Consider the following 21,126-nt stretch of genomic DNA (forward strand, 5'->3'; position numbering starts at 1 on the left):
TCAGAAATGTTGCTTGTTCACGCCATGATAAACATCCTCAACCACACATTATGAAGATCAGACTTTGATAGATCCCAGTTCTTTAAATAAAACAGGTCTCCCACTCACACCTGATTGTCGTCTTATTGATAGAAAACACCAGACTCTAATTTCACCTCCCAATTATCTGCTCAACCAAAAGATTCACATCATTTTGCCACTCACGGACTTGGATATTGGATTATTTTCCTCATTTAAAAAAAAAAAAAAGCCTAATATTTTGGCAGATTGATTTGGTTCTCTGTACCTACTTGTGTGAAAATCAAATGTAGGTCAAATTTTTTCATAAAATTCTGAAAATATCACAAACTTTCAAGCACCACTGTAGGTGACAGCACAGATTTTCCAAAGCTCTAAGCTACACTCACTGGTCACTTACTAAGTCTTACCCATGGCTGGTGCTCAGAGCTCCATCTTTGGACTATTGGTAGAAAAGCACTGGAGGGCAGTGGCGTAACTACAAAGTTATAGGCCCCGGTGTGAACTTTCAAATGGGGCCCCCCATGCCAAAATACACGCACATTTCCGCTCCGTACACCTCATACACACGTGGCTCTGCTCCGTAAACACGCGGCTCTGCTCCATACACCTCGTACACACGCGGCTCTGCTCCGTACACCTCGTACACACGCGGCTCTGCTCCGTACACCTCGTACACACGCGGCTCTGCTCCGTACACCTCGTACACACGCGGCTCCGCTCCGTACACCTCGTACGAATGCGGCTCTGCTAGATCCACACTGTAAACCCCTCCTGAGCCCACACATAAACTTTACCTCATCCAGCACCATGACAGCCAGCACAGCAGCGTCCTAGACACCGAGGCCCCTAATCATGTGATCCCTGACTCCTCCCCTCCTGTGACTTCATCACAGGTCCTATGCGCACATTAGAGAAAACAGCCTAGCGATTTCATTGCAGGCTGTGAGAGGCCAAGGATGGGGTGCATGAAGGGGCGTGGTAGCTCAGTGCAGTGCGGGAAAAATAGACTCCTGGGTGGACGCGGGTGGGGGGGGAGGAGTCAAAAACGGGACTGTCCCATGAGAATCGGGACGGTTGGGAGATATGCCTGACTCCCCTGGGCCCGGTCACAGTGGCACTGTGACCGTGGTAGTTACACCCCTGCTGGATCATCATCAAAAGTATATGTGCCCAGGTTAGTTCCAATAATGACTGCTACACTGTCAGTGTTAGGCATCTGGTTCCTGCTGCTGCACAGCAGGAATCTCGAGCCTTGCATTTGGCAGTCTCCCATTCTCCTTCGGCCGCAGAGGAGCCTGCTCAGCAGACTCGTCGTTCTCGGCGCTCTGCTCAGACCAGCTCTGTGGGTCTGGTTACTGCTGCCACCTCTGGGCCAGCAATAGCAACGCATGCTGGTCAGCAACAAGCCACTCCAGAGTCTATGTCCTTCCATCCCTCCATCGAGCATGCTCATGGGACGATCTCCCATTGGGGATCGGGAGTCACATGCACAGGTCCTTCTCCAGATCTGATTGGACCATTACTGGGATCTGGAAGCTCCCGGAAGGTCTCAGCTATAAAAGGTTCGCATGGCCTCCCGGCCATGCGCTAGTATACACTCACTGGCCACTTTATTAGGTACACCATGCTAGTAAGGGGTTGGACCCCCTTTTGCCTTCAGAACTGCCTCAATTCTTCGTGGCAGAGATTCAACAAGGTGCTGGAAGCATTCCTCAGAGATTTTGGACCATATTGACATGATGGCATCACACAGTTGGCGCAGATTTGTCGACTGCACATCCCTGATGCGAATCTCCCGTTCCACCACATCCCAAAGATGCTCTATTGGATTGAGATCTGGTGACTGAGGAGGCCATTTGAGTACAGTAAACTCATTGTCATGTTCAAGAAACCAATCTGAGATGATTCGAGCTTTATGACATGGCGCATTATCCTGCTGAAAGTAGCCATCAGATGTTGGGTACATTGTGGTCATAAAGGGATGGACATGGTCAGCAACAATACTCAGGTAGGCTGTGGCGTTGCAACGATGCTCAATTGGTACCAAGGGGCCCAAAGAGTGCCCAGAAAAAATTCCCCACACCATGACACCACCACCACCAGCCTGAACCGTTGATACAAGGCAGGATGGATCCATGCTTTCATGTTGTTTACGCCAAATTCTGACCCTACCATCCGAATGTCGCAGCAGAAATCGAGACTCATCAGACCAGGCAACGTTTTTCCAATCTTCTACTGTCCAATTTCGATGAGCTTGTGCAAATTGTAGCCTCAGTTTTCTGTTCTTAGCTGAGAGGAGTGGTACCCAGTGTGGTCTTCTGCTGCTGTAGCCCATCTGCCTCAAAGTTCAACGCACTGTGCGTTCAGAGATGCTCTTCTGCCTACCTTGGTTGTAACGGGTGGCAATTTGAGTCACTGTTGCCTTTCTATCAGCTCGAACCAGTCTGCCCATTCTCCTCTGACCTCTGGCATCAACATGGCATTTCCGGCCACAGAACTGCCGCTCACTGGATTTTTTTTCTTTTTCGGACCATTCTCTGTAAACCCTAGAGATGGTTGTGCGTGAAAATCCCAGTAGATCAGCAGTTTCTGAAATTCTCAGACCAGCCCTTCTGGCACCAACAATCATGCCACGTTCAAAGGCACTCAAATCACCTTTCTTCCCCATACTGATGCTCGGTTTGAACTGCAGGAGATTGTCTTGACCATGTCTACATGCCTAAATGCACTGAGTTGCTGCCATGTGATTGGCTGATTAGAAATTAAGTCTTAACACACAGTTGGACAGGTGTACCTAATAAAGTGGCCAGTGAGTGTAGACTCTAGTTGCTACATGTGTGAATGGTGACGGATACATGAATCTGGTGAATGACTTATTAAGATTCCCCTCCCTTGGATATTACGAGCGTGGTTAGGGAATTAGTGATAGAGTCAGTGCCAGTAGCGGCATAAGCTATGTGCCGCCAAGCAGTCCGCTCTCCACATGAGTGTTAGCACCAGATAGTGCCTCCATATCTCCGTACCTCTGGCGGTACAGGTCTATCCGCTGCACCCTGTGAGGCTAACAGGGCGCAGTGCTCTCCTAACATCGCTCTCCGGTTCCGCAGCAGCGGCTCCTGCGCGAGTGGGTCTAGAAGGGCTCTGACCCGGTGCCTTTGGGCAGAGTTCTGTGACCACAACACTCGCGCTCACACCCTATTAACGCGACCCTGTGAGGTAACAGGGTTCACCTCATACACTCCGGGTGAGGTAACCCGAGTGTGTTATCATTCACCATTATCCAGCAGCAGGTTCATCCCTGCACAGTGGACCCCTGGCTGCGAACGCACCTATTACCATCATTATTATTTGGTGCATTCTGCCAGCCCTTAACAGTCAGTGCCCTGCCACGTCCAGTGATCTGGGTCGTCTACAGTTCCTGACTTTAGTCGTCTCACTTATATTCTGTTATAAAGAAAGTTACTGTACACATAGTAAAAGCATAAAAAACAGTTTATATAATAAAAACTTATATATAGCAAGGTTATATCAGTTTACAGATGTCTCTCACCCAGTTTAAGACCTTAACCTGAACCTCCAAACCAGAAAGTACAAAATTGGATCTAGGCAACTGTTGACGCTTGCCAGCGGTCTCGTAGACTTGTAGGCTGCATTAACCACATTTAAAGTGGAACACGGGGCCAGGTCTACTTTACGATAGTAGTAATACAAAGTCCTGGTGACGTGAAATGGCAAAAAGCTTATGATGAAGACCAACATTACTGTGATGATCATCTTGATGGACTTCTTCTTGGACTCGGCAGTCTGAGTCGAGCTCTCCATTGGCTGGATGAGCACGTAGATCATGTAGCAATAGCTAATAATGAGGATGGCGAAGGGGACACAGAAGAGTATGGACAAGTTGACGGTGCTGTAAATGACAAACTGGTCAAAAAGTTCAATTTTAGAGGTGTCATGGCACACGGTGCTATTACCACTCATACTGGTGGAGACAAAATAAAACATAGGGGATTGCATCGCAATTACGACAACCCAAATAGACACCGAGGCTATCCTTGCATAACGGATTTTCCCCCATTGAAGAAACCGCAAGGGGTAACATACAGCCAGGAATCGGTAAATGCTGATACACAGTAAGAAAAGGATGCTGCAGTACAGGCTGGTGTAGAAGAGGAAGCGGACAATCTTACAGAAGGCTTCACTGAAAGGCCAGTCATTCGCTTTGGAGTAATAATATGCCAAGAAAGGCAAAGACAAGACATACAACAAGTCAGAGAGCGCCAGGTTAAACATAAAAATGTTGACCACTTTCCACGGTCGGATCCGAAATATGAAAATGTAGAGAGCGAGAACGTTGAGTATGAAACCAAAGGTAAATACAATTCCATAAGAGACGGGTAGAAGGATGTACTTGAAGTCTTCATCGAATATACATCTGTAGGTCAAGTTTTCTTGAGGATCATCCATGAATAAAGAAAAGACACTGTAAAGAGTTAATGAGAAAGAATATTATTGAAAATGTACATGTTAACTTGTTTTACAAGTTCTAGAAGGCTTTTCATACAGCAAGGTCAATACTTGGGCCATAAAACTCAACCAAACATAGGTGATGATTAGAAGAGAAATAGAAACATTGTGTATATAGCTCATCCATCCCAATTTAAAAGTAATACATAGACTAGTAAAAAGAAAGGTAGATATGACTTCTGTATTCCTTGCATTTCCCTCTTCAGTGATCCCCAGAAATCTGGTATAAATAGATTTACCCCCAACCTGCTTAGCCCATCCAATAAAATCAATGTGTCATTAATGCACTAAATGAGGATGCAAAATATGAAGATGTCTTGTATGATAAATATGGGAATCTCTAAAAAAAAAAAAAAAATAAGCCGACTTTATACATATGTGACAAAAATAGCGTAAGGTCACAAGATACATCTGTCAAAGCATGTAGCTTCATTACATTTGGTTACTGGTCTAGGGGTGTGTTTGGACCCCATTACAACACCCCTGATTATGAAAAAAAAAACTTGCTGCACAGCTATAAACAAACAAGGTTTTAAGTATGGTGTATGACACACCTTTAAATCATTTAATATGATGTGGCAAAATCAGAGAGCAGCAGTTTTGTTGCTTTCATCTTTTTCTACTTGTTTTTCAATCCGAGTACATTTCTGATCAGACAGCAACAGAGAGACACAGAAGACAATGTGTTAAATAATATTGCTCTATTAACTGAAATATAGTTGTTAGTGGCTGCTTGCTTCCAGACACAGTGCCACATTAATAACAGGATGTGTCTGGTATTGCAGCCCATTCAGTTCAATCATGCTTAGCTGCATTAGAAGACACAATGTAAAGACACAGCCATGGGAGAAAACAGCCATGTTTTCTAATTCTAGCCAATCCCTTTGACACTAGCCACTCCACTTAGCCCTATTCTGGGACTGGGGTTACATGGCTGTGAAAGCTATGCAGGTATCTAGCATTCACTGCAGGGATTCCAAGGGTGAATCTGTTAAGTAGCTGAAGACCATTGAAAAAGGCTGAAGGAGAACACCAAACAAGCCGGGTCAAGCCCACAGAGTCAGCGATAAGAAGAGACCCCTATCTATTATCATAGTCAACTGAATCCAGGACAGAACCAGAGCGTCAAGGACAGAATCTGACCCATGTAATCAAATAAAGCAGAGTCAGAAAGCAAATGTTAGGCATAAGAAATGGGCAGAGTGGTCAGGTAGTCCTAAATCACACACGAATAGAGATACAGGGTTGTGATAAGCGAGTATACTCGTTGCTCGGGTTTTCCTGAGCAGGAATGCCTGTTTGTTAGGGAATCCCCACATGTATTCAGCCTGTCCAGCAGCCGCAAATCATGCAGCAGAGACGACAAAAACTAGATCTCCAAGCACACCAAAATACTTGGAGATCACCCGAGCATGCTCGGGGAGACCTGAGCAACAATGCTACTCGCCCATCACTAATACAGGGGTTAATCTGGAGAATGATCAGGAGGATAGCCAGGTCAGAACAGAGTACAGCCATCCAGAAGTGAACAATGTAGTATACAAACGTATACAATAGGAAATTTTACTAATCGCTTTGGGAACACTAATTGGCCAAACATTGGTCATTTGATCAGACGGAACACCTAATTGGAGCAATCAATAATAATCTTGTCTGGGGTTTTTTTTTTTTCCAGAAAGAGTGCCACAGATGTCCAGTGGTTGGGTTTGGTATTACAGCTCAGCCCTGTGAAAGTTGTTGAGCTGTAAAACCAGTCACAACCAGCGTCTATGCAGGGGATTACGAATAATAGCTGTCACTTAAAATTTCACTTCCACTTTTAGATTCATTTGAAAATTTAAATTCAGACGAAACATTACGCAATTTCTCCACTTCCCATGTCTGATCTTAAATTCCATCATGTCCCACCACATGCAGGGCTGCACTCACAACACGTATGAGACTGCAGCCAAAAACTAGTGAGGGTCTGTGGGAAAGTCTCAGGTGCTGAGCCTGGGAGCTAACTGGAAAGCAGCAGAGTCGGGAGCGTGTCTATTCCGCCATTCTCCTGTGACCCTACTGATAAATATTAAATCTATCTCAAAAGATTCCATAAATTAAATCCACCCTGGAATTTCACCAGACGTGTGATCCACGGGCGGCCATCTCTAGCCGGTCCTCCCCGCTCAGTATCATTCCACACCCGCAGCGGCACCGGGCTTCCAGTTACTATTTATATGTCACTGGTTATTATGTGGCGTTGTATCTGATCATTTATATACATTGGATGAAACTCCTCCACCTACTAATCTGCTGATAGCACCGAGAGCACGGGCAGATACCGGCGCAGCGGCCCGACACCGGCACCACACAAGGTAAGACGGGGTCTAGAGGCATTATTGTGGGGTCCGCCTCCATTTATGTCTTCAAGGAGAGTGCAAGGTTTCATTGTTCTTAGACTAAAGTTTATATGAGTCACCCCACATTTATATATCAGGGAATGACACAACCAGCAATTCCAGAAATACATCTCAGCAGACAGTATCACACAGGATAGGATTAGATACACGGCTCAGCAGTCAGTATCACACAGGATAGGATTAGATACACGGCTCAGCAGTCAGTATCACACAGGAGAGGAGTAGATACACGGCTCAGCAGACAGTATCACACAGGATAGCATTAGATACACGGCTCAGCAGACAGTATCACACAGGATAGCATTAGATACACGGCTCAGCAGACAGTATCACACAGTATAGGATTAGATACACGGCTCAGCAGTCAATATCACACAGGATATGATTAGATACACGGCTCAGCAGTCAGTATCACACAGGATAAGATTAGATACACAGCTCAGCAGTCAGTATCACACAGGATAAGATTAGATACACGGCTCAGCAGTCAGTATCACACAGGATATGATTAGATACACGGCTCAGCAGTCAGTATCACACAGGATAGGATTAGATACACGGCTCAGCAGTCAGTATCACACAGGATAGGATTAGATACACGGCTCAGCAGACAGTATCACACAGGATAGGATTAGATACACAGGTCAGCAGTCAGTATCACACAGGATAGGATTAGATACACAGGTCAGCAGTCAGTATCACACAGGATAGGATTAGATACACGGCTCAGCAGTCAGTATCACACAGGATAGGATTAGATACACGGCTCAGCAGTCAGTATCACACAGGAGAGGAGTAGATACACGGCTCAGCAGACAGTATCACACAGGATAGGATTAGATACACGGCTCAGCAGACAGTATCACACAGGATAGGATTAGATACACGGCTCAGCAGACAGTATCACACAGTATAGGATTAGATACACGGCTCAGCAGTCAATATCACACAGGATATGATTAGATACACAGCTCAGCAGTCAGTATCACACAGGATAAGATTAGATACACGGCTCAGCAGTCAGTATCACACAGGATATGATTAGATACACGGCTCAGCAGTTAGTAGCACACAGGATATGATTAGATACACGGCTCAGCAGACAGTATCACACAGGATAGGATTAGATACACAGGTCAGCAGTCAGTATCACACAGGATAGGATTAGATACACAGGTCAGCAGTCAGTATCACACAGGATAGGATTAGATACACAGGTCAGCAGTCAGTATCACACATGATAGGATTAGATACACGGCTCAGCAGTCAGTATCACACAGGAGAGGATTAGATACATGGCTCAGCAGTCAGTATCACACAGGAGAGGATTAGATACACGGCTCAGCAGTCAGTATCGCACAGGATATGATTAGATACACGGCTCAGCAGACAGTATCACACAGGAGAGGATTAGATACATGGCTCAGCAGTCAGTATCATATGGTTGGCTTAGATACAGCGGCTCAGTGTCTATCAGGTTTAGAAGCCTTTGTGATGTAATCCGCCGCTTCCTCCATTTACACAACCCGCAGAGTAACAGACATCATCTGCTGAGCGTTACATCCCGCAGTATTTGCTGATAGGACTCTCTAGTTTTCTTTTTGCCTTATGGTCACATAAGTAGTGATGTAGCAGGGCTGAGATTGTCATTGCAAGGAGTTGATTTTGAGAAAAGTGTTTATTTTACTCACAGTTGAGCTGAGTTTGCCAGATGTAGCAGTGCTTTGTTTGTCAGCTATTGCAGAACTCAGTATGTTCAAAGTAGAAAATCTGCAGGGCTCTTTGTGAAATCAGCTCATCAGAAGAAGCAGAGCTGTGTTTGTAAAATGCAGCAAATAATTTGGTCCATCATCAGAAATAAGTATGGATGAATTCGTCAAGTTTTGCAGAATTCAGTGGGTAGATCCAGCAGAGTTATGTTTGTCAGATGTAGCCAAGACAAACTTATCAAATTAAGCAGAGGTGAAAGTTTAAAATGCAGCAGAGCTGGTTTTGTTAGATGTAGTATAGCTGAGCTTGTTGGGACTTGATCTGCCACATCTGAGACTCCATCTGCTGAGTGATTGGTCCTCCTCCATGGATGTAAATATAACCTGCTGATTTCTCATGTATCAGAGCTGAATTTGACCTTAGATTTAATCCATGAGGAAACCTTATGGAATGTTTGGATCACTCTGCACAATCAATGCAGATTCAAAGACTTAAATGACAAACTCAGCTCTGCTACATCTGTATACAGCACATGTAAGAAAAGCTTGGACTGTGCTACGCCAACGTGTAAAGTGCAGCGACGATACAGGATCAGCGACGCCAAATAAACCGCTGCGTTAATTGCACTCACCTTTCATCGCAGAGCGGAGGAAATAAGGAACATTCACAAAGTTCTGCAGCTCAGAACAAACAGAGAAGTTGATCATTCACCGCTCATTAAGCTGAATCACAGGTTCAGGTCTCCACCTTCTATTGGAGGATGTGATGCTGCAATATATAGTATGTAGAATGACACCAGAGCCCTGTGTGTGGGCTGTCAGGAGGCTGGTGGAGCCTAAAAACACCTCATAACATGGAGCCCAGAGCAGGAGAATCCAGCCACAATGTGTCACTCTCAGTGACAACATGGAAACAACACAACATCCCGGGGGGGGGTAGTAATGACACAATGTGCCATAAATACAGGAGAAGTGATGTAGGCAGAATAGTGAGTGCAGCTCTGGAGTATAATACAGGACGTAACTCAGGATCAGTAATGTAATGTATGTACACAGTGACTGCACCAGCAGAATAGTGAGTGCAGCTCTGGAGTATAATACAGGATGTAACTCAGGATCAGTAATGTAATGTATGTACACAGTGACTGCATCAGCAGAATAGTGAGTGCAGCTCTGGAGTATAATACAGGACGTAACTCAGGATCAGTAATGTAATGCATGTACACAGTGACTGCACCAGCAGAATAGTGAGTGCAGCTCTGGAGTATAATACAGGATGTAACTCAGGATCAGTAATGTAATGTATGTACACAGTGACTGCATCAGCAGAATAGTGAGTGCAGCTCTGGAGTATAATACAGGACGTAACTCAGGATCAGTAATGTAATGCATGTACACAGTGACTGCACCAGCAGAATAGTGAGTGCAGCTCTGGAGTATAATACAGGATGTAACTCAGGATCAGTAATGTAATGTATGTACACAGTGACTGCACCAGCAGAATAGTGAGTGCAGCTCTGGAGTATAATACAGGATGTAACTCAGGATCAGTAATGTAATGTATGTACACAGTGACTGCACCAGCAGAATAGTGAGTGCAGATCTGGGGTATAATACAGGATGTAACTCAGGATCAGTAATGTAATGTATGTACACAGTGACTGCACCAGCAGAATAGTGAGTGCAGCTCTGGAGTATAATACAGGATGTAACTCAGGATCAGTAATGTAATGTATGTACACAGTGACTGCATCAGCAGAATAGTGAGTGCAGCTCTGGAGTATAATACAGGACGTAACTCAGGATCAGTAATGTAATGTATGTACACAGTGACTGCACCAGCAGAATAGTGAGTGCAGCTCTGGGGTATAATACAGGATGTAACTCAGGATCAGTAATGTAATGTATGTACACAGTGACTGCACCAGCAGAATAGTGAGTGCAGCTCTGGGGTATAATACAGGATGTAACTCAGGATCAGTAATGTATGTACACAGTGACTGCACCAGCAGAATAGTGAGTGCAGCTCTGGAGTATAATACAGGATGTAACTCAGGATCAGTAATGTAATGTATGTACACAGTGACTGCACCAGCAGAATAGTGAGTGCAGCTCTGGAGTATAATACAGGAGGTAACTCAGGATCAGTAATGTAATGTATGTACACAGTGACTGCACCAGCAGAATAGTGAGTGCAGCTCTGGAGTATAATACAGGAGGTAACTCAGGATCAGTAATGTAATGTATGTACACAGGGACTGTACCGGCAGAATAGTGAGTGCAGCTCTGGAGTATAATACAGGAGGTAACTCAGGATCAGTAATGTAATGTATGTACACAGGGACTGTACCGGCAGAATAGTGAGTGCAGCTCTGGGGTATAATACAGGATGTAACTCAGGATCAGTAATGTAATGTATGTACACAGTGAATGCACCAGCAGAATAGTGAGTGCAGCTCTGGAGTATAATACAGGATGTAACTCGGGATCAGTAATATAATGTATGTACACAGTGACTGCACCAGCAGAATAGTGAGTGCTGCTCTGGGGTATAATACAGGATGTAACTCAGGATAAGTAATGTAATGTATGTACAGAGTGACTGCACCAGCAGAATAGTGAGTGCAGCTCTGGAGTATAATACAGGATGTAACTCAAGATCAGTAATGTAATGTATGTACACAGTGACTGCACCAGCAAAATAGTGAGTGCAGCTCTGGAGTAAAATACAGGATGTAACTCAGGATCAGTAATGTAATGTATGTACACAGTGACTGCACCAGTAGAATAGTGAGTACAGCTCTGGGGTATAATACAGGATGTAACTCAGGATCAGTAATGTAATGTATGTACACAGTGACTGCACCAGCAGAATAGTGAGTGCAGCTCTGGAGTATAATACAGGATGTAACTCAGGATCAGTAATGTAATGTATGTACACAGTGACTGCACCAGCAGAATAGTGAGTGCAGCTCTGGAGTATAATACAGGATGTAACTCAGGATCAGTAATGTAATGTATGTACACAGTGACTGCACCAGCAGAATAGTGAGTGCAGCTCTGGGGTATAATACAGGAGGTAACTCAGGATCAGTAATGTAATGTATGTACACAGTGACTCTACCAGCAGAATAGTGAGTGCAGCTCTGGGGTATAATACAGGATGTAACTCAGGATCAGTAATGTAATGTATGTACACAGTGACTGCACCAGCAGAATAGTGAGTGCAGCTCTGGAATATAATACAGGATGTACGGTAACTCAGGGACAATGCAGGATTAGTAAGGTAAGCGTTGTGCAGCCTCAGTAGTTGAGGATCGGGTGGTTCTTACATGTGAGGTGTGCTATCTTGTATATATCAGCCTTTATTATTAATGGTTTTCAGATGTTTGACAATCAGGCCAAGAGGAAAGAGGAGACTGGCAAACATATTTCCACCTCTGCATTTAATGTTCTCGCTAAGGCTGGTTTCACATTTGCGTTTTTTAGCGCTGGAAAAAAACGCATACCCGCGCATGCGTTTTTTCCCCTATATTTAACATGGGTGCGCATACCTGCGCGCTGGTTAGCGCATGTATGCGATTTTCATGCGCTGCGTTTTTTTGGGGTGTGCGTTGGTATTTTCCAGACGCAGCATGTTGCATTTTTTGGCCCTGCAAAAAAGCGCATGCGCACATATGCGCACGTTTTGCGCTAAAAATGGCCATTATAGCCTATGGATGCGCATATGTGCGCACTGGCATGCTCATGTATGCGTTTTTTTGCATATGCGTTTTTTTTTTTTAACCATGGAATTTAGGGGTTTGGGTTAGAGTTAGGGTCAGGGTTAGGGTTAGGGTTGGGGTCAGGGTTAGGGTTAAGTATGGTTTTGTTAAGGATTAGGGTCAGGGTTAGGGTCAGGATTAGGGTTAAGTATGGTTTTGTTAAGGGTTAGGGTCAGGGTTAGGGTTAGGGTTAGGGTCAGGGTTAGGGTCAGGATTAGGGTTAAGTATGGTTTGGTTAAGGGTTAGGGTCAGGGTTAGGGTCAGGGTTAGGGTTAGGGTTAGGGTCAGGGTTAGGGTCAGGGTTAGGGTTAGGGTTAGGGTTAGGGTTAGGGTCAGGGTTAGGGTCAGGATTAGGGTTAAGTATGGTTTGGTTAAGGGTTAGGGTCAGGGTTAGGGTTAGGGTTAGGGTTAGGGTTAGGGTCAGGGTTAGGGTTAGGGTTAGGGTTAGGGTTAGGGTTAGGGTTAGGGTCAGGGTTAGGGTCAGGGTTAGGGTTAGGGTTAGGGTTAGGGTCAGGGTTAGGGTCAGGATTAGGGTTAAGTATGGTTTTGTTAAGGGTTAGGGTCAGGGTTAGGGTTAGGGTTAGGGTCAGGGTTAGGGTCAGGATTAGGGTTAAGTATGGTTTGGTTAAGGGTTAGGGTCAGGGTTAGGGTTAGGGTTAGGGTCAGGGTTAGGGTTAAGTATGGTTTTGTTAAGGGTTAGGGTCAGGGTTAGGGTTAGGGTTAGGGTTAGTTAGGGTTTAGGGTTTGGGTTAGGGTTAAGTATGATTTGGTTAAGGGTTAGGGTCAGGGTTAGGGTTAGGGTTAGGGTCAGGGTTAGGGTTAGGGTTAGGGTCAGGGTTAGGGTTAGTAAAGTCATGGTTTGGGTAGTGTGAGGGGCCACCTAAAAATGTTGGAAAAAAACGCAAACGCGGTAAAAACGCACTAAAAACGCATACAAACGCATAAAAACGCTGCGTTTTTTTCATGCATGCTCATAAAAATGCTTGAAAAAAACGCAGCAGTTGTATGCTTATGTATGCGTTTTTTCAATGCGTTTTTTTGCGGGAAAAACGCGCTGCAAAAAAAAGCAAGTGTGAAACTAGCCTAAGATCTCACTTTGTACAGAGCGAAGAAAATATTCCAGGAGGAAGAATTAGTAGCCAGTGTTGTGGCTTCTGGCAATGACCATGGGAACGTGGAATTCAGTGAGGACGAGATCAGCGATTCTGAAGTGACGTATTCAAGTGTAATGAAGCGAAGTTTAAGACAGAAATAACGTAACGCTGCTGTTATTTGTCCAAGGAGAGGAATAAAATAAGACATTAGATCTTACTAATAAGGAAAAGCAGGGCTGGCTGATCCCTCTAGGAGCTTCCTGGTTTATGTCTCACTGTCACAGAGAAGAACCTACAAAATGATCCCTGTGGACTAGAAAAAGTAGAAACGGGAATTTCCATTTCAATTGTAGCTCAGGTTGAGCAATCGTAATGAGTCTGTGACGTCTGAAGAGGAAGCGACGAGGCTTGTAAATCCTCTGGATCGGCAGCAGATACTTCTCTGTCGTACAAAATCCTTTAATGGATGCTTTTTTACTTTTTTTCTTGGCAGCGGATTATTCAGGATACTCTCCGAGCATGTGACAACAGAGCTTCTTTATTCAGGAACAATACGTAAGCTTAATAGATCAGGAATAAATCATGTGTGTCTCTATCTGTGCAGTATCTACAGCAGGCTGCTTCTCTCATACACAGACACAGGAAATACAGTCACATGCTCTCCCTGTGTGAGCCTCTGGGAGGTTATTTTTGTTCTATCTTTATGAACAGCATACAAATCTAGCAACTAAACACCCGTAGGCAGGAATGGACTTGTTGCACCAAACATATTCCAACACCCCCATGTCATGGTCACATGAGACTGGACACACCGCCTCCAGCAGGGCGAATTTATGTAACACGCGTGACCCTGGATACACTGCCTCCATCAGGGCGAATTTAAATAATAGAACGTGCAGCCGGATAAACCGCCTCCAGCAGGCGAATTTCAGTAGTACACATGTCTCGCCTCCAGCAGGGCGAATTTCAGCATAAAGGGGAAAACGAGGAAAACAATTACAATGGTGGCCCTGCGATAGGGATCGGGGACGTGGAGACCTCCTGCACTCCCCTGAGTCAGTGTCTCTACACTCCTAACGATCCCTAGGCCGGTTCTGCACCGGGCGCCGATCAGGATACCTGAAATCCCTAGCTCGCCCTGAACCAATCCCTACTAGTGAAGTGGACGGTGCAGAAACTAATCCCACCACTGCACTAAAACACACATTGAGGAAAGTGACAAACAGGGAAACACCACTTAGCTTTGCTCTGTTGCTAATGCTCCAAACAACAGAGTCCGACACCTGAGTGCATCTTTTCCTCCAACCGAATCCAACACCAGAGTGCAGCTTTCCAGCAACAGAGTTCCGCATCTGAATGCAGCTTTACAGCAACAGAGTCCAGCATCCGAGTGCAGCTTTCACCTTAGCTACCACTCCACCAAGTTTTGCAAGAACTCCTCACTGACCCCATAGCTGCCACTCCAAGCTTTGCCAGAACTCCTCGCTGACACCATAGCTGCCACTCCAGGATTCTGACTGAGCTGCCAGGAACTCTCTCTAGCTCCTTCCTTCACCAAGGATGGTTGGAAAACACCAATATCACCAACAGTGAGTGAGAACACCTGACACACCTTTATAGTTAGGAGCCAGAGTCTCATACCTGTTAGAGATTCCCATGCAATAACGCTCACCACCACCGGGGGCAAACTAGAACAAAAGACACCACTGTGCAATAACCCCGATGACCACCGGGGGCAAAACCAACTCCAAGCAACCAGCTCAAAGGAAAAAAAAGGTTACTTATTCAAAACCTGTCATATCCAACCTGGATCATGACACCCTACTCAACAACTACTTATCCTGTTAGTCCCATTGCGGTTCTGAAGTCCACAAACTTGGCTCTTGATAATAGCTTTGTCATACCATTGGCTATCATCTTGTCAGACTCGCAATAAACAAATTCGAGTACACCACGTTCCACTAAGTCACGTAAGTGGTGATGTTTTACATCAATGTGCTTAGCCCTTGCACTAATCTTCTCACTGATGGCAAGTTTAATGCATCCTTGGTTGTCCTCATAGATAACTGTTGGTTTAGCTAATGGCTTGCCGAACTCTTCCAAAAGTTGTTTCCACCAAATTACTTCTTGACTTGCATAAGCAGCAGACATATATTCTGCTTCTGTAGAAGATAATGTGACTGACACTTGTTTTCTGTTGGACCAAGAAATTGAATTTTCTCCTAACTTGAACAAGTAACCACTTGTTGATTTCCGATCACTTGAAGCTCCAGCCCAATCTGCATCCACATAACCTCTGAGAGTGAGATCTCCTGATGCAGATATCTTAGGATTTAGCCTTTGAGTTTCTTTAAGATATTGAAGAATTCTCTTAATTGCATTCCACTCTCTTTGGCGTTGCTTGCTTACACGTCGGCAGAGAATTCCAACAGTGGCTGTGATATCCGGACGAGTTGTGGTTGCTCTGTACAGAAGCGCCCCCACTGCTTGTCTGTAACTCTTATTGTTGGGTAGCAGATCTTTTTCTCCTTTCAACTTTAAGTAGGATGAATCCATTGGTGCTGACGCACATTTGGTTTCTGACATTCCAAACTGGTTTAGGATTGCTGAAATTTTAGAACTTTTGTTGAGAAGAAAACTCCCATCTTCCTCTCTCTAGATTTGGATTCCCAAATAATATGACACATTTCCAAGGTCCTTAGTCTCAAAGTACTGGTTGAGAACTTCGCTTAGCTTTGCAATTTCCTTTTCATTGTGGTAGCTCAGTAAGCTCCCATGTCTGCGGCATTTATCCACTTCTGCTTCTCGTGGACAGGCAGTTTTTGCATCTCTTGCCGTGACTGTGGCTCTGGTTCAGGAAGTGTTCTGACCATATAAGAAAGGCGTCTAGCTGGGATACCTTTGTTTGACCTTTCTGATCTCCTGACTGGAGGTTGACTTGGTTCTTCTGTGTCTTCCTTGGTGGCTTCAGAGCTTATCTACACTTCAGTGTTTTCCTTTTCGGTGTCTGGGTTTGGTGATTGAGATTCTTGTTCTTGCTTCTTAGGTTGAATAACTGGTGTAACTTCATGGAATTTGAGCGATAGTTTTCATCAATCACTACATCTCTGCTGATTGTTGCTGTGTTAGTCTCTAGGTGCAGGATTCTGTATCCCTCTTGAGTTTTGCTATAGCCCACCAGGACTCCTTGCTTTGCGTGTGATTCCCACTTGTAACGTTTTCTTTAGGAACATACACAAACGTTTTGCTTCCAAATATCCTGAGGTGCTTCAGGTTAGGCTTCTCGCAGTTCCATAGCTCATATGGAGTTTTATTTGTGGCTTTACTTGGCACTCTGTTTTGAAGATAGCAAGCTGTCATGATGGCTTCTCCCCAATACGTTGTAGGTAGATTCGCATCAAGCAACATACTTCTTCCACTTTCACAGAGAGTACGGTCCTTTCTCTCTGCAATGTCATTTTGTCCTGGGTTGTATGGAATGGTAGTCTTGAACACGATCCCATCCTTTTACAAAATGGTCTGCACCTTACCACTTGTATATTTGGTTCCATTATCTGCACGCTGGGCATTTTTCCAAATTTGAAACACTACAGCAAGATAATCTTCAAGTTTCTGTGGAACTTCATCCTAAGGGTACCGTTGCACTAAGCGACGCACCAGCGATCCCGACAACGATACGACCTGGTAAAGATCGCTGGTACGTCACTAAATGGTCGCTAGTAAGCTGCCAAACAGACAGATCTACGCAATGATGTGGCGATCCATATGACGACCTCGGCGGTCGTTGGGACCTTGTCACACAGCAGCGATTCTGAATGATTCCCGCCTGCATCCCAGAGTTCTGAATCGCCAATGAGGTCGCTCGTTTGCGTCAAACACAGCGATGCATGCTGGCCAGCGGGACACCGACGATGAAAAAATGGCCCAGGACATTCAAGCATGATCAGCGAGATCGCAGCGGGGGTCCGGTCGCCGCTATGTGTCACACGTAGCGAGGTCGCTGTTGCATCACAAAATCTGTGACGTTTCAGCGATCTCACTAAAGATCTCGCTATGTGAGACGGGGACTTTACTGTGAAGCAGGTAGGCGACTGCATATCTGGAGTAGCCATCAATAAATGGGAGAAAATATCTCTTCCTAGGAATTTGAACACTCATTGGACCTCAAATATCTGTATGTATCAGATCAAGAGGCTGTGCAGATCTACTGGTGCTTATTTTAGGAAAGGATTTTCTGGACATTTTCCCTTTAAAGGGAATCTGTCACCCCATTTTTCGAATATGAGCTACCGGCACCGACATCAGGGGCCTATCTACAGCATTCTGTAATGCACTCTGTAATGCTGCAGATAAGCCCCCGATGTAACCTGAAAGAGAAGAAAAAAGAGTTAGATTATACTCACCGGGGGGGGACAGTCCGGTCCGATGGGTGTTGGGGTCCGGCGCCTCCCATCTTGTAGCGATGCCGTCCTCTTCTTCCCTTCCTGTCGTGGCTCCTGCGCAGGCGCACTCCTCTGCCCTGTTGAGGGCAGAGCAGAATACTGCAGTGCGCAGGCGCCAGACCTCTCCCTCTCAACAGGGCAGAGCAGTGCGCCTGCGTAGGAGCCACGACAGGAAGGGAAGAGGACGGCATCGTATAAAGATGGGAGGCGCCGGACCAGACAATGACAAACATCGGACCGGACGGGACGCTGGGGTGAGTATAATCTAAAGCCCCCATCACACATAGCGATCTCGCTAGCGAGATCGCTGCTGAGTCACAAGTTTTGTGACGTAACAGCGATAATGTGGCGCCCCTGAGGATTCAGTTGCCACAGAGGTACTGCACCTCCTCCTGAGGTGTGGTACCCCACCATCAAGGTGAGTTGGAGGCTCCTTTCCACGCTCCTACACTCGCATCCCACACAACAGGGTAGTTCAGCAAAGCCACATTGCGGCTCCCTGCTTGGAACATGAAACGTGCTGGGAGGCGGGTGGAGTTTAGAATACATAAGAGCGGGAAGGGTTAGGTAGTCAGTCAGTCAGAGAGTGGGAGAGAGAAAGTCACTCGGAGAGGAGTGAGGATCCCTGGAAGAGGGATGGAGGAAGGAGTGCTGCAGCTGCCTCAGTGATCTGAGCCAGCTGGCATGGGAAAGGAAAGAAGAAAGACATTGGACTGAAACCTATGCTTCTATGACTCCACCAGCAGAATAGTGAGTGCAGCTCTGGGGTATAATACAGGATGTAACTCAGGATCAGTAATGTATGTACACAGTGACTGTACCAGCAGAATAGTGAGTGCAGCTCTGGGGTATAATACAGGATGTAACTCAGGATCAGTAATGTATGTACACAGTGACTGCACCAGCAGAATAGTGAGTGCAGCTCTGGGGTATAATACAGGATGTAACTCAGGATCAGTAATGTATGTACACAGTGACTGCACCAGCAGAATAGTGAGTGCAGCTCTGGAGTATAATACAGGATGTAACTCGGGATCAGTAATGTAATGTATATACACAGTGACTGCACCAGCAGAATAGTGAGTGCAGCTCTGGAGTATAATACAGGAGGTAACTCAGGATCAGTAATGTAATGTATGCACACAGTGACTGCACCAGCAGAATAGTGAGTGCAGCTCTGGAGTATAATACAGGAGGTAACTCAGGATCAGTAATGTAATGTATGTACACAGTGACTGCACCAGCAGAATAGTGAGTGCAGCTCTGGAGTATAATACAGGATGTAACTCAGGATCAGTAATGTAATGTATGCACACAGTGACTGCACCAGCAGAATAGTGAGTGCAGCTCTGGAGTATAATACAGGAGGTAACTCAGGATCAGTAATGTAATGTAAGTACACAGTGACTGCACCAGCAGAATAGTGAGTGCAGCTCTGGAGTATAATACAGGAGGTAACTCAGGATCAGTAATGTAATGTCTGTACACAGTGACTGCACCAGCAGAATAGTGAGTGCAGCTCTGGAGTATAATACAGGAGGTAACTCAGGATCAGTAATGTAATGTATGTACACAGTGACTGCACCAGCAGAATAGTGAGTGCAGCTCTGGAGTATAATACAGGAGGTAACTCAGGATCAGTAATGTAATGTATGTACACAGTGACTGCACCAGTAGAATAGTGAGTGCAGCTCTGGAGTATAATACAGGATGTAACTCAGGATCAGTAATGTATGTACACAGTGACTGCACCAGCAGAATAGTGAGTGCAGCTCTGGAGTATAATACAGGAGGTAACTCAGGATCAGTAATGTAATGTATGTACACAGTGACTGCACCAGCAGAATAGTGAGTGCAGCTCTGGGGTATAATACAGGATGTAACTCAGGATCAGTAATGTAATGTATGTACACAGTGACTGCACCAGCAGAATAGTGAGTGCAGCTCTGGAGTATAATACAGGATGTAACTCAAGATCAGTAATGTAATGTATGTACACAGTGACTGCACCAGCAGAATAGTGAGTGCAGCTCTGGGGTATAATACAGGATGTAACTCAGGATCAGTAATGTAATGTATGTACACAGTGACTGCACCAGCAGAATAGTGAGTGCAGCTCTGGAGTATAATACAGGATGTAACTCAGGATCAGTAATGTATGTACACAGTGACTGCACCAGCAGAATAGTGAGTGCAGCTCTGGGGTATAATACAGGATGTAACTCAGGATCAGTAATGTAATGTATGTACACAGTGACTGCACCAGCAGAATAGTGAGTGCAGCTCTGGAGTATAATACAGGAGGTAACTCAGGATCAGTAATGTAATGTATGTACACAGTGACTGCACCAGCAGAATAGTGAGTGCAGCTCTGGAGTATAATACAGGATGTAACTCAGGATCAGTAATGTAATGTATGTACATAGTGACTGCACCAGCAGAATAGTGAGTGCAGCTCTGGAGTATAACACAGGATGTAACTCAGGATCAGTAATGTAATGTATGTACACAGTGACTGCACCAGCAGAATAGTGAGTGCAGCTCTGGAGTATAATACAGGATGTAACTCAGGATCAGTAATGTAATGTATGTACACAGTGACTGCACCAGCAGAATAGTGAGTGCAGCTCTGGAGTATAACACAGGATGTAACTCAGGATCAGTAATGTAATGTATGTACATAGGGACTGCACCAGCAGAATAGTGAGTGCAGCTCTGGAGTATAATACAGGATGTAACTCAGGATCAGTAATGTAATGTATGTACACAGTGACTGCACCAGCAGAATAGTGAGTGCAGCTCTGGAGTATAACACAGGATGTAACTCAGGATCAGTAATGTAATGTATGTACATAGTGACTGCACCAGCAGAATAGTGAGTGCAGCTCTGGAGTATAATACAGGATGTAACTCAGGATCAGTAATTTAATGTATGTACACAGTGACTGCACCAGCAGAATAGTGAGTGCATGTTGTGAATTCGCTTTCTGGCCTCCCTCTGGTTATTACTGAAGGTAGTTAAGCTGGTCAGATTGACAGAGGGGTCGCGAGTTCTCTTTCTGGACTCCCTCCGGTAGTTACTGGAGGTAATGGAGCTGATCTGATTGACAGAGGCTTGCCACCTGATAATGAGGAAGACAATTGGAGATCTGGGGTTTCAGATGGGGATT

At 45.2% G+C, this 21,126-nt stretch overlaps 2 protein-coding genes across 6 annotated transcripts in view; one reads left to right on the forward strand and one right to left on the reverse strand.

Moving 5' to 3' along the window:
• Window positions 1-3,495: 3,495 nt before the first annotated feature.
• On the reverse strand, window positions 3,496-9,445 carry LOC141051584 (P2Y purinoceptor 2-like). Of its 5 annotated transcripts, XM_073548587.1 has the most exons (3): window positions 8,639-9,010; window positions 5,103-5,195; window positions 3,496-4,504 (listed from the first exon to the last, which is right to left on the reverse strand). In XM_073548587.1, the coding sequence occupies exon 3, from the start codon at window positions 4,486-4,488 to the stop codon at window positions 3,577-3,579; it is 912 nt and encodes a 303-aa protein (XP_073404688.1). In that variant the 5' UTR covers window positions 4,489-4,504; window positions 5,103-5,195; window positions 8,639-9,010; the 3' UTR covers window positions 3,496-3,576. The 5 variants fall into 5 exon arrangements, with proteins under 5 accessions (XP_073404688.1, XP_073404686.1, XP_073404687.1 ...); XM_073548585.1 differs by lacking the exons at window positions 5,103-5,195; window positions 8,639-9,010 and adding an exon at window positions 9,289-9,445; XM_073548586.1 differs by lacking the exon at window positions 5,103-5,195 and having other exon boundaries at window positions 8,639-9,009.
• Window positions 6,752-21,126, forward strand: part of FCHSD2 (FCH and double SH3 domains 2) — a 231,382-nt gene continuing 217,007 nt past the window's right edge. Inside the window, exon 1 of the mRNA XM_073548582.1 lies at window positions 6,752-6,902. The gene's annotated coding sequence lies outside the window, so the exon portion shown is untranslated. The remainder of the gene's footprint in view (window positions 6,903-21,126) is intronic.

Source organism: Dendrobates tinctorius, unplaced genomic scaffold (assembly GCF_039654945.1).
Source record: "Dendrobates tinctorius isolate UK_male_01 unplaced genomic scaffold, ASM3965494v1 ptg000157l, whole genome shotgun sequence".
NCBI classification, from domain to species: domain Eukaryota; kingdom Metazoa; phylum Chordata; class Amphibia; order Anura; family Dendrobatidae; genus Dendrobates; species Dendrobates tinctorius.